General features: G+C 37.6%; 1 protein-coding gene and 1 pseudogene across 1 annotated transcript; both read left to right on the top strand.

Moving 5' to 3' along the window:
• Positions 1 to 186: 186 nt before the first annotated feature.
• LOC129893816 (uncharacterized) lies at positions 187 to 6,870 on the top strand. The gene is made up of 4 exons (XM_055969219.1): positions 187 to 756; positions 3,517 to 3,642; positions 4,806 to 6,377; positions 6,560 to 6,870. Exons 1-3 carry the CDS (start codon positions 577 to 579, stop codon positions 5,757 to 5,759), a joined length of 1,260 nt encoding a protein of 419 aa, XP_055825194.1. The 5' UTR covers positions 187 to 576; the 3' UTR covers positions 5,760 to 6,377; positions 6,560 to 6,870.
• Positions 6,871 to 7,158: 288 nt separating this feature from the next.
• LOC129896405 (uncharacterized) lies at positions 7,159 to 9,235 on the top strand (annotated as a pseudogene).
• The last annotated feature ends 1,850 nt before the right edge of the window (positions 9,236 to 11,085 follow it).

Here is an 11,085-nt window from a genome sequence, read left to right as displayed (position 1 = left end):
CGTATGAAAAGAAAAATATGTTCTTTATATTCTTTTTAAAAGGAGATAGAGATATTATATATAAGTTTAGTTTCTAGAGATTAGATGGATTTGTTCCTATTTCTTGCTTTTGGCCATAATAGTTGGTCATTCGTTTGGTAATAACAACATTTTCAATATAGTTTCACAAGTGAAATTTGCAGAATAGAGAGATTACTTTTGATGAACTCGTCGTTCTTCTTGATTATGTTCTCAAAAGAAAACCTATGCTATGCAAATTCATAAGCAGAGTAAGATAGACCACTGAATATCTCCATCACATTTTCTTTTCCATCTCTACAACATTTTACTAAGTAGGAGTATTATATTAAAATGACAAATATTTTTGAAAACTGTCATACTCAATCTTGGGAATAAAAGTGGAGGCAAAATCAATCAACATTGAAAGGACAATTGTTTTACAGACATGTGTAACATCTTTCTTGGCTGCAGAATGGTGTTGCAGAGCCGAGTACTCTGCAGAATCCTTTTTAGCAAAGCTCAGTAGCTGCTTGTTGCGTGTGTGAGAGAGAAAAAGAATTCAACTTTGAAGAGAAAATGGGGAAGAGAAGGAGACCAAGAAAAGATGAAACACAAAAAAATACTAGTGATGAAGGAACCACTTTTCAAGAATCTCAACAGCAAGAAGCAGTGGCTTCTCTAAGGAGTGGAAGAGTGTTGATGATGAAACAAGAACCCAAACTAGCTGCTGGTTCAGCTCTTCTATTGCCACCTCCAGTAAAGTCTTCACCTCTACATTTGTTTGATCATATGTTTTTTTTTGTTGGTTCAGAAAAAAATAAAAAGAATGGTCTTGTAATCTCTAAATCCTATGACTTGAAGATAGTTGCTTTTTCTTTTTGCTTCACTCGCTTGTTTACTCTCTTCTCGTTTTCTTGACAATCATTTTTTGTTTTGTTTTTGCTGTGTTAAGAAATGCATGTTACATTATCTTAAATGCGTTAAAAGATTTATGCTCTCTACTAGACTTGTTCAAAATTTTTCTTAAGTTAGAGAATGGATATAAGACATGTTGTTTGCTACGGAATAAACGATTCAGGTGAGTTTTGGCCAGTGGGTCATTACATAAATGCTCAAATAAGTATGATTGGCTGTTTGCATAGGTTATATATTCACTCTGCTTTGATAGTTGAGAAGGATAGGGGGGAATTTGAGAGGAACAGGACAAAGCAACCTGAATGCATCATGTTTAGTTTATGTTCTGTCAATTAATAAAAAATATAGTTATGTATTCTTGAAGGGATATGCTCTTTCCTTTAGGCAGGTAATGGTGTTTTAAGATTAATCATTAGAAGTCATTTTCTGTAATGCAAAAGATATTTGTGGTCTTATTTTGTTTTTCGTTTAGCATGTTTGCTTTGAACTATGGCTAGGCAGGGCGCGGGAGAGAAGGGCACGCGATGTGGATCAAGTGAAGTGCATTAAGGACGAGAATGGAAAAGTATTGGCAGAAGAGATCCTCATTAAACGGAGATGACAGTCATACTTCCCTAAACTCCTGAATGAAGAAGGGGATAGAGAGATTATGTTGGGAGATTTGGAACATACAGAGAGGCGTCACGATTTTGGGTGTTGCAGAAGTATTACGGTCGAGGAGGTTAAGGTAGCTGTTCGTAGGATGCGCTGGAGAAGGGCGACCGGACCTGACGAAATTCCTGTGGAATTTTGAAAGAGCGCGAGCTCGGTAGGTTTGAAGTGGTTGACTAGGTTATTTAATGTCATCTTTAAGATGGAAACGATGCCCAAAGAATGGAGGTCGAGCATAATGATCCCTCTATACAAAAACAAGGGGATATCCAGTGCTGCAACAACTATAGAGGTATCAAGCTTCTAAGTCATACTATGAAAGTGTGGGAAAGAGTGATGGAGATGAGGGTGAAAAGAGGCATGCCTATTTCAGAGAACCAGTTTGAATTTATGTCGGGACGCTCAACTACAGAAATCATTCATCTTATGAGGAGACTGGTGGAGCAGTATAAGGAGAGGAAGAGGGACTTGCATATGGTATTCATTGACCTAGAAAAGGCTTACGATAAAGTTCCACGAGAGGTACTATGGAGATGTTTGGAGGCTAAAGGTGTACCTGTGGCGTACATTAAGGTGATCAAGGACATGTATGAGGGGGCAAAAATCAGGGTAAGGACAGTAGGAGGGGACTCAGAGCACTTCCCAGTTGTGATGGGGTTGCATCAAGGATCAACTCTTAGTCCGTTTTTATTTGTCTTGGTGATGGATGGATTGACACGACAAATTCAAGGTGAGGTGCCATGGTGTATGCTTTTCGCGGACAACATAGTCCTGATCGATGAAATTTGTAGCGGAGTTAACATTAAGCTAGAGGATTGGAGACATACCTTAGACTCTAAAGGGTTTAAGCTGAGTAGGACTAAGACGGAGTACTTAGAGTGCAAGTTCAGTGAGACACCTCAGGAGGTTGGCGCGGAAGTTAAGCTTGGCGACCAGGCCATCCAAAAGAAAAGTAGTTTCAAATACCTTGCGTCTATCATGCAAGGCAACGGGGAGATTGACGACGATGTCACACATCGTATTGGGGCAGGGTGGATGAAATAGAGGCTCGCTTCCGATGTGTTATGCGACAAGAAGGTGCCACCACAACTTAAGGGCAAGTTCTACAAAGTGGTGGTTAGACCGGTTATGTTATATGGGGCGGAGTATTGGCCAATTAAGGTCTCTCACATTCAAAAGATGAAAGTTGCCGAGATGAGAATGTTGAGATGGATGTGTGGACATACCAGGAGCGACAGGATTAGAAATGAGGCTATTCGGGACAAGGTAGGAGTGGCCTCGGTGGAAGACAAGATGCGGGAAATGCGACTAAGATGGTTTGGGCATGTGAAAATGAGAGACACAGATGCCCCAGTACGGAGGTGTGAGAGGTTGGCCATTGATGGTTTCAGAAGAGGCAGGGGTAGGCCGAAGAAATATTGGGGAGAGGTGATTATACAGGAGATGGCGCAGTTACAGCTTACCGAGGACATGACCTTAGATAGGAGGGTGTGGAGGACCACATTAGGGTAGAAGGCTAGTACATAGTCTCGTTATTCTTCTTTATTAGTAGGCGCATTAGCACACTATAATTTCTTGTGCTCTGATTTCTGTTATTATCTATTACTTTCTGTACTTCGATTACTCTATTTTATCTGTGTCACTTTCGTTATTTACTTTCTCGTATCGCTTTGAACTTCCTAGTCTTATCTGACTTCTTTTTATGCTTTTTATTGAGCCGAGAGTCTTTCAGAAACAGCCGTCCAACCTTGGTAGGAGTCAGGTCTGCGTACACCTTACCCTCCCCATACCCCACATTGTGGGATTTCACTGGATTGTTGTTGTTGTTGTATGTTTTCTCTGAACTATTCTGTAGTGTACATAAACCTACACATTCTGTCTGTTCAGGTCAATTTCGCTTACTAGAAAGCTGCTTATTTGGTAGCTGCATATTCCTTTTTGTTTTGACAGGGTTTTGCGCCACTAGAAGCCTCACCTTCCCATCCCAGGTATCAAACTCGTAAGTCTTTGAGGGTAATCCTTGGTCGGTGTGAGTCTATTACTACAACACCAAGGTCTCCAATTCGACATGTTAAGGTACTCCATTGAATCTTTTTCAAACTCCGTTGATAAGTAAGAGTGAAATTTCATTAACAGTAGCACCAAGAAGGTGCTAAATATGTAAATAATTTACAGAATACTTTTCAACTTAGAGAGTCTGTAATACACTAGTGTATATACCACAATCCAAGGAAATATTAAACCAAAGATTCAATATCTGCAAACAGCTAACTTAAAACATTAAATATTTTTGGTGTGTACACTTGTGTATCACCGTCCAGATTATCCAAATAAATACTAGATGGAATGATCTCCCAAGGTTTCTTTTCCTCCTTTTTCACTTTCTGTCCTTGCCAGCTACCCGAAACTGCTTTAACTGATTCTGGCATAGTCCATTTCACCCCTGATATGCTTAGGAATAGAAACTATACTTCTCAAACATAATGACATATGCCAGCTTGATTTCTTTCTTCTGCATATTATCATGAGTAAGAAAAGCCTTATGAGAGGCTATCCATTGAAGCATGCTGCCCCGAAAGGTGCTTTGGATCTCCAGATCATCTTCCATTGAGAGATTTGTTCTTCCTCCATTAATCTAGATAGAGAGTAATATGTCTTAACTGAAAAGATGTCATCTTTGCTTGGGACCCTTCTGCGGCACAGCATCCTAGTCAAACATATTCCTTCTAAATTTTTTATGGAAGAAAGAGAAATGTAGTTCATTTTCCGACATGCCAAAGCTGGAGTATATAACTTTGGGCACGACTGTAAATTAGGGCTGGTGATGAGTAACGTATTTTTAATGTTGGCATAAGCCAGTTACTTCAGTGATATCCACAATTCCCTTGCACTAATGCTGTAAAAGAAGGGAGTAAATTTACATTTTACAGTCCCCAAAACTAACTTGGAAAAAATGCAACTGACGACCTGCCAAGCATAAGATTAGCCATTTTCATCCATAAATCAGAGACTATTGACTTACATCCTTTTGGTCAAATTGCATTAAAAATTGGTCTCCAGCACTTAAACCAGCAACAACTGTCACAATGCACAGAGATTCCTTAAATGAAGAAGAGTATTTATCTTTAATCTTTAGACCGTTTAACATTTTTCTGTAGTCCCTTTTAATGAAGTTAGAATGGCTTACAATGTATACTTTTCATTTATTAACAGTCTAGACTTTGTTTCTTATTCTACAGGCGTCATATCCTCCATGTGCTACTTCTGACTTACCTGCTCATCTTACCACTGGAATTTCTATAGCAACAAAAGAAACACTTGATGACTCCGTGCACGCAGAACTTGTACATCAATCTGTTCTAACTAACTGTAGTGTCTTGGGTGTGGAAAATCAGAAACAAGGGCAACACGCTCAAACAACACCTTTCCCTGAAGTTGTAATTGAGAACAATGCAACAGTAAGTAAGGCTGGTGTGGTGTTAAATGCTAATGCCACAGAAGCCGAAATCAGAAGCGACCAGAGTGGTGCGCTTCCAACGAAATCCATGAGTCTTAACCTCACAAGGATAGCTGCACTAATGAATGATTATTCTTCTGATACTGATGAAGTTGAATCAAGACCTGGTCCCATGTCAGTCATGGTGGATGGGTATAGAGTTAAAGAGGAAGCAGTACCCGTCCTCCAGAAGATCTTCCTGAAGTACGGAGATATTGCAATGAATAGCTCTTTCTCTTCACTGAATTTTTCTTCATCACTCATGGAGTTTGTTTGTGACATCTATAAGAAATTGGAGGAAACAGATTTCCTAAGTATAACCTCCAAGGAGATCCAGTCCATGCTTGCTGAAGTTAGAGACCTCGAGGCTGCCAAAATAGATGTTGGGTGGCTCAGTCAAAGGTTGAATGATATCTCTCAGGCCAAGCAACTTCTACAGGACAGCTGCAAACTGAAGGAGGCAAAAACCAGGAACCTTGTAGTGATGGAGACTAACAAGAAAGAACTGGAAGGATTAAAGGAAGAGTTGGCCGCTTGCATTGCAACATGCCGCGTTTTGCAACATAGAATCCACAAGAAAGAGGATGAGTTTGGCATTGCACGTTCTGAGAATGAAAAAATCATGCAGAACTTTGCAGATTTAAAGTCCAAGGTGAACAGTTTCCTCAGGAAGTCCTTGGTCCATGACCTTCTTTGAGCAGCCCGGTGTTTGTAGTTGTTCTGTCTTGGATAGGACCCTATGGGTGGTCATTTTCACTAATTTTTAATCCTAACTAAGGAGTTCTGTTATCCTATAATATACAAATTGTTATGTTCAACCATTGAATCAATGGCCCCTAACTGCATATGAGTTGCAGAAAAACAGAAACAGAAACAGAAACAGAATAACAACAACAACGACCCAGTGAAATCCCACAACGTGGAGAGAAACAGAAACAGAATGACTAGTTTTATTTGTCATTGCGGAGTGGAATGAACAGAGATGTAGAAAATCTCTTTGAAGCTGCATTGCAATTCAATTAAGATAATTAATGTTAATTACTTGAATTCTTTTCTCTTTATCCTTCTTTATTTCCTGCTAATCATCTAATTATGTCTACTCTTTTGTTGTATCCAGAGTATCCATTGCTGACCTTGAGCAAGGAATGTTGTTGCTTCTACTCTTTTCATTTTCAAATTTTTTATGTGTAGTTAATAACTACAACCAAGCACTTCATAATCAATTAATGTCATTCTTGTTTTCTGAAATACAGAGGCCCTTGATTTCTCACTTCTGCTGCTGTGCCTGTGCCACCACTTCTTTGTCAGTTCAAAGGTCCTTAGTCCATGACCTTCTTTGATCAACTTAGTGTTTATGATTATCTGTCTTGATAGGGACCTTATGAATGGTCTTTCTTCTGTACTTTTAATTTCTCTTGGCTTCGACTTTTTTACTATAAGAATTTGTGGAGTGTTACTCAAAATAATCGGAAAATGTAATCAACCTTTGAATTTTAGGCACGGTTCGAGGCAAAGCCAACCCAATACATACGATAGGCGAAGGAAAGACCCCCATTTCATAGTGCTTGGGGAACGCAAATTTGATCGAGGATTGGAGAGGAGAAGTGGAAGAAAGGGCCCGGGATGGATTTAGTAGTCTTTATGCGAGAGAGTTGCACATAGTGGGGTCTGCGTCTATATGTATAGTGTGGTACTTAGACCTACCCACCCTAACTGGAATAGGCTAATTCATGAATTATTATTATTGGTGTTTTCCTTTTCTACATTTCTTTAATTATTTTTTAACTTGTGTCTCCCATAAACCAAGATTCCCCATCATTCTTCCCCTCAGTTGAAGTTTATATATTTATCATATGTCAAACTTCTGAATACTGCATGCAAATTCATAATAAACTAACATTTTGAACATGGCTACAACATTCCATTAAATTTCCCATCCTTAACAAACTTTTTATCAATGACACACGTCCTGATTACAGGCAATAGACACGTGTAACATCTTTCTTGGCTGCAGAATACACAATTCCTCTTGCAGAGCCAGGGTACTCTGCAGTATCATTTTTCCAAGCTCATGGAGCTGCTTGTTGAGTGACAGAGAGAGAGAGAGAGAAAAAACATTTCAACTTTGAAGAAAAATAAGAAAAAGAAAGTAGTGTTGAAGACAGAAAATGAGGAAGAGAAGGAGACCAAGAAAAGATCAAGCCCAAAAAATTTTAAGTGTTGAAGGGGCCACTCCTTCTCAAGAATCTCAACAGCAAGAAGCAGTAGCTTCTCTAAGGGGTGAAAAAGTGATGAGGATGAAACAAGAACCCAAACTAGCCTCTGGTTCAGCTCTTCTATTGCCACCTCCAGTAAACTCTTCACCTCTACATTTTTCTGATCATATCCTCTCTTTTTTTTTTTTTGGTTGGTAACAAAGGGCTTGTACTATCTAAACCCTAATGACTTAAGGTTGTATTGCATGTTACATTATCTTAAATGTGTTAAAGATATATGCTCTGTACTAGAGTGATGGGGCTAAAATTGCAAGACTTGTTCAAAATATTCCTGAACTGAAAAACTGAGAATGGATATGAGACATGTTGTTTGCTAGGGAATAAAGGTTTCAGGTGAGTTTCGGCCAGTGGAACATTACATAAATGCTCAAATAAGCTTGATTGGCTGATTGCATAGGTTACTATTCACTCTGCTTTGATAGTTGAGAAGGGAAAAAAATTGAGAGGAACAGGACAAAGCAGCCTGAATTCATCATGTTTTAGTTCATGTTCTGTAAATTAATAAAAACATAGTTATGTGTTCTTTAAGGGATATGCTCTTTCCTATAAGCAGGTAATTGTGTTTTAAGATTAATCATTAAAAGCCATTATCTGTAATGAAAAAGATATTTGTGGTCTTATTTCGTTTTTCGTTAGCATGTTTGCTCCGAACTATTCTATTGTTTACATAAACTTACACATGTCAAAGTGGGAATATATATAGTTCGGTGTCCAGCATGAGTATTTATCTTTAGTCTTTATATCATTGAACCTTTTCTTAGCAGTGTTTTTTAATGAAGTTGGAATGACTTACGATGTAAACTTTTCATTTAGTAACAGTCTAATCTTCATTTCTTATTCTACAGTCGACGTATCCTTCATGTGCTATTTGTGACTTTTCCTGCTCATCTTACCACTGGAATTTCTCATGCAACAAAACGAAAGGTTGTTGAGTCCGCACATGCAGGGCTTAAACATCAGTCTGTTCTAACTAACCGCGGTGTCGTAGGTGAGGAAAATCAGAACCGGGGCAACACACTCAAACGACTCCTCCTTTCCCTGAAGTTGTGGATGAGAAAAATGCAACACCAAGGAAGACTGATGTGGTGTCAAATGGTAATGCAACAAAACCAGAAACCAGAAGTGACCAGACTGGTGCCCTTCCAACAAAATCCATGAGTCTCAACTTCACAAGGATAGGTGCACTGATGACTGATTATTCTTCTGCTGCTGATGAGGTTGAATCAAAACCTGGTCACCTGTCAGCCATGGTGGATAGGTATAGAGTTAAGAAGGAAGCAGCACCTGTACTCCAGAAGATCTTCCTTAAGTACGGAGATATTGCAATGAATAGCTCTTTCTCTTCAGTTAATTTTTCTTCATCGCTCCTGGAGTTTGTTTGCGACATCTATAACAAATTGGAGGCAACAGATATCCTAAGCATAACCTCCTCAGAGCTCCAATCTATGCTTGCTGAAGTTAAAGATCTTGAGGCTGCCAAAGTAGATGTCGGGTGGCTCCATCGAAGACTGAATGATATCTTTCAGGCCAAGCAACTTGTCCAGGACAGTTGTAAACTGAAGGAGGCAAAAATCAGGAACCTTATAGAGATGGAGACAAACAAGAAAGAACTGGAAGGATTGAAGGAAGAATTGGTCACTTTGCAAGAAAGAATCCACAAAAAAGAGGTTGAGCTTGGCATTGCACATTGTGAAAACGAAAAGATCATGCAACGTTTTGCAAATTCGAAGGCCAAGGTGAACAGTTTCCTCAAGAAGTCCTTGGTCCATGACCTTCTTTGATCATCCGGTGTTTTTGAATGACCCTACTATTTTCTCAGTACTTTTAATTTCCTTTTGCTTGTACTAGGAATTCTATTATCCTTTACATAAGAAATTGTTTTCAATTCTTGAATCTTTAGGCCCCAACTTCATATAAATAGAGAAGAACTGAATACAGATGATCAACTCTCTTAGCAGATGCATTGCAATTCAATTACAACAATAGAGGATTTTTGCTTGAGTTTTTTTCTCCTTATTATCCTTCTTTATTTCCTACTAATTGCTATTACCTAATGTCTACTTTTTTGTCATTTCTTCATAAGCACTGCTTAACTTGAGCAAGGAACAGGAATATTCGATTCTAAACAATTATGCCTCAATCTCAAACAAGTTATGATTGGTTATATAAATTCTCGCTTCTCTATTTAAGCTTAATTCATGTCATCGCCGAATCAAATAAATAAATCATAGGTAGAACCTGAGTTTTTTTTTTCTTAATAAGTTTATCATTACTCGAAATATTATAGAAAAGGACAATCCGGGAATTATTATGGGAGGGGGCAATTTCGTGTAATTAGTTTAGTTTTAGCCTTTAGGGTCTATTTTGTGTATTTTCCCGTTTTTTTTCCCCCCGTTAAACCTCAAGTATAGGGAGGCCCAATGGGCCCATCTGGTGTCAGGTCCAGCTAGACTACAAAGACGGCCCATTTGAATCATTTCTGTCCGTACGTACACTCCTGCGCCTTGGCCCATTTTACTTAGGCCCACCCGATTCTTTCAGCCCTCCATCTAATTATGAACGAACGGTTCCTACCTCAAGCCCTATTTGGCAGCTAGTCTAGTTAATTTAGTCTCATAAGGGAAATTGACATAAATAGTTGGCATAATACATAAATAGGATCCTAAATTTGGTTTCAAATTTTAAGTCTGACCTTTAATTTTCAAAGTGTACAAGTAGGCATTTTAACTATCCAACAATTAAACAAAAAAATACTCGATTCTCACATTCAAAATGCATGATATACAATTCCTACGTGAATTATTGAGGCACTCAGTGACTGCCAACTAATTAAAGATTTTACACGTATTTTTATATTTAAAAATTTAATATACAATGATATATATAAAAGGGATTCATTAAGGGTATAATTGTCATTTCCTCACTTTTTTTTTTACTGTTTTGGGCCTTGAAACTTACTCTTGACACGCGTGAATTGAGTGTCGAACATGTGTTTTGTCAGGTGGTACTTGAGTGTTTTTTTATTCAAGTGTTGGATAGTTAAAGTGTCTACTTGTGTATTGTGAAAGTTAAAGGTCAGATTTAAAATTTGAAGGCAAGTTTATGATCTTATTTATGTATTATGCCTAAATAGTTACTTTACCAAAAAAGATAGTCGATAATATTGGGAAAAAGATTCAAAAATGTCCTTAACGTATTAGAAATGATTCAGATTTGCCCTCCTTCCACCTATTGGATCAAATTTGACCTTCCTTCCACCTATTGGGTAAAAAATGCCCTTAACGTATTATAAATGGTTCAAAAATGTCCTTCTTCCACCTATTGAATCAAAAATGCCCTTAACTTATTGGAAATAGTTCAAGATAAAAAAAATTCCCTTAACATATTAAAAATGACTCAAAAATTTACTAATTCTAATTATATATGTCAATATTTATTTTAACAATTATTTAGTTTTTTATTTGTATTTTTTAAAAAAATTTCTTGCTTGTTTGTCTTACCTAATAAAAGTATTTGCTTTAAATAAAATATTTGAACTAACTTGTGAATTAACCTGAATGTATGTTGTTAAAAACATTGACTTAGTCACGAAGAAGAGGAATTTCATTATGTATGCCCATAGAAAGATAATTTTTGTTGATTTTTTTTTTGAGTGTAAATACAACATCATTTAACATAATTTTATACAAAAGATTCAGTAGTTTTAAAAGACTAAAATTGTTAGACAATGGAAAAAATATATAATTA

This window comes from Solanum dulcamara, chromosome 7 (assembly GCF_947179165.1).
Source record: "Solanum dulcamara chromosome 7, daSolDulc1.2, whole genome shotgun sequence".
NCBI classification, from domain to species: Eukaryota; Viridiplantae; Streptophyta; class Magnoliopsida; order Solanales; family Solanaceae; genus Solanum; species Solanum dulcamara.
Note: the sequence above shows the minus strand (reverse complement) of the source record. Positions and strands in the feature narration are given on the sequence as shown.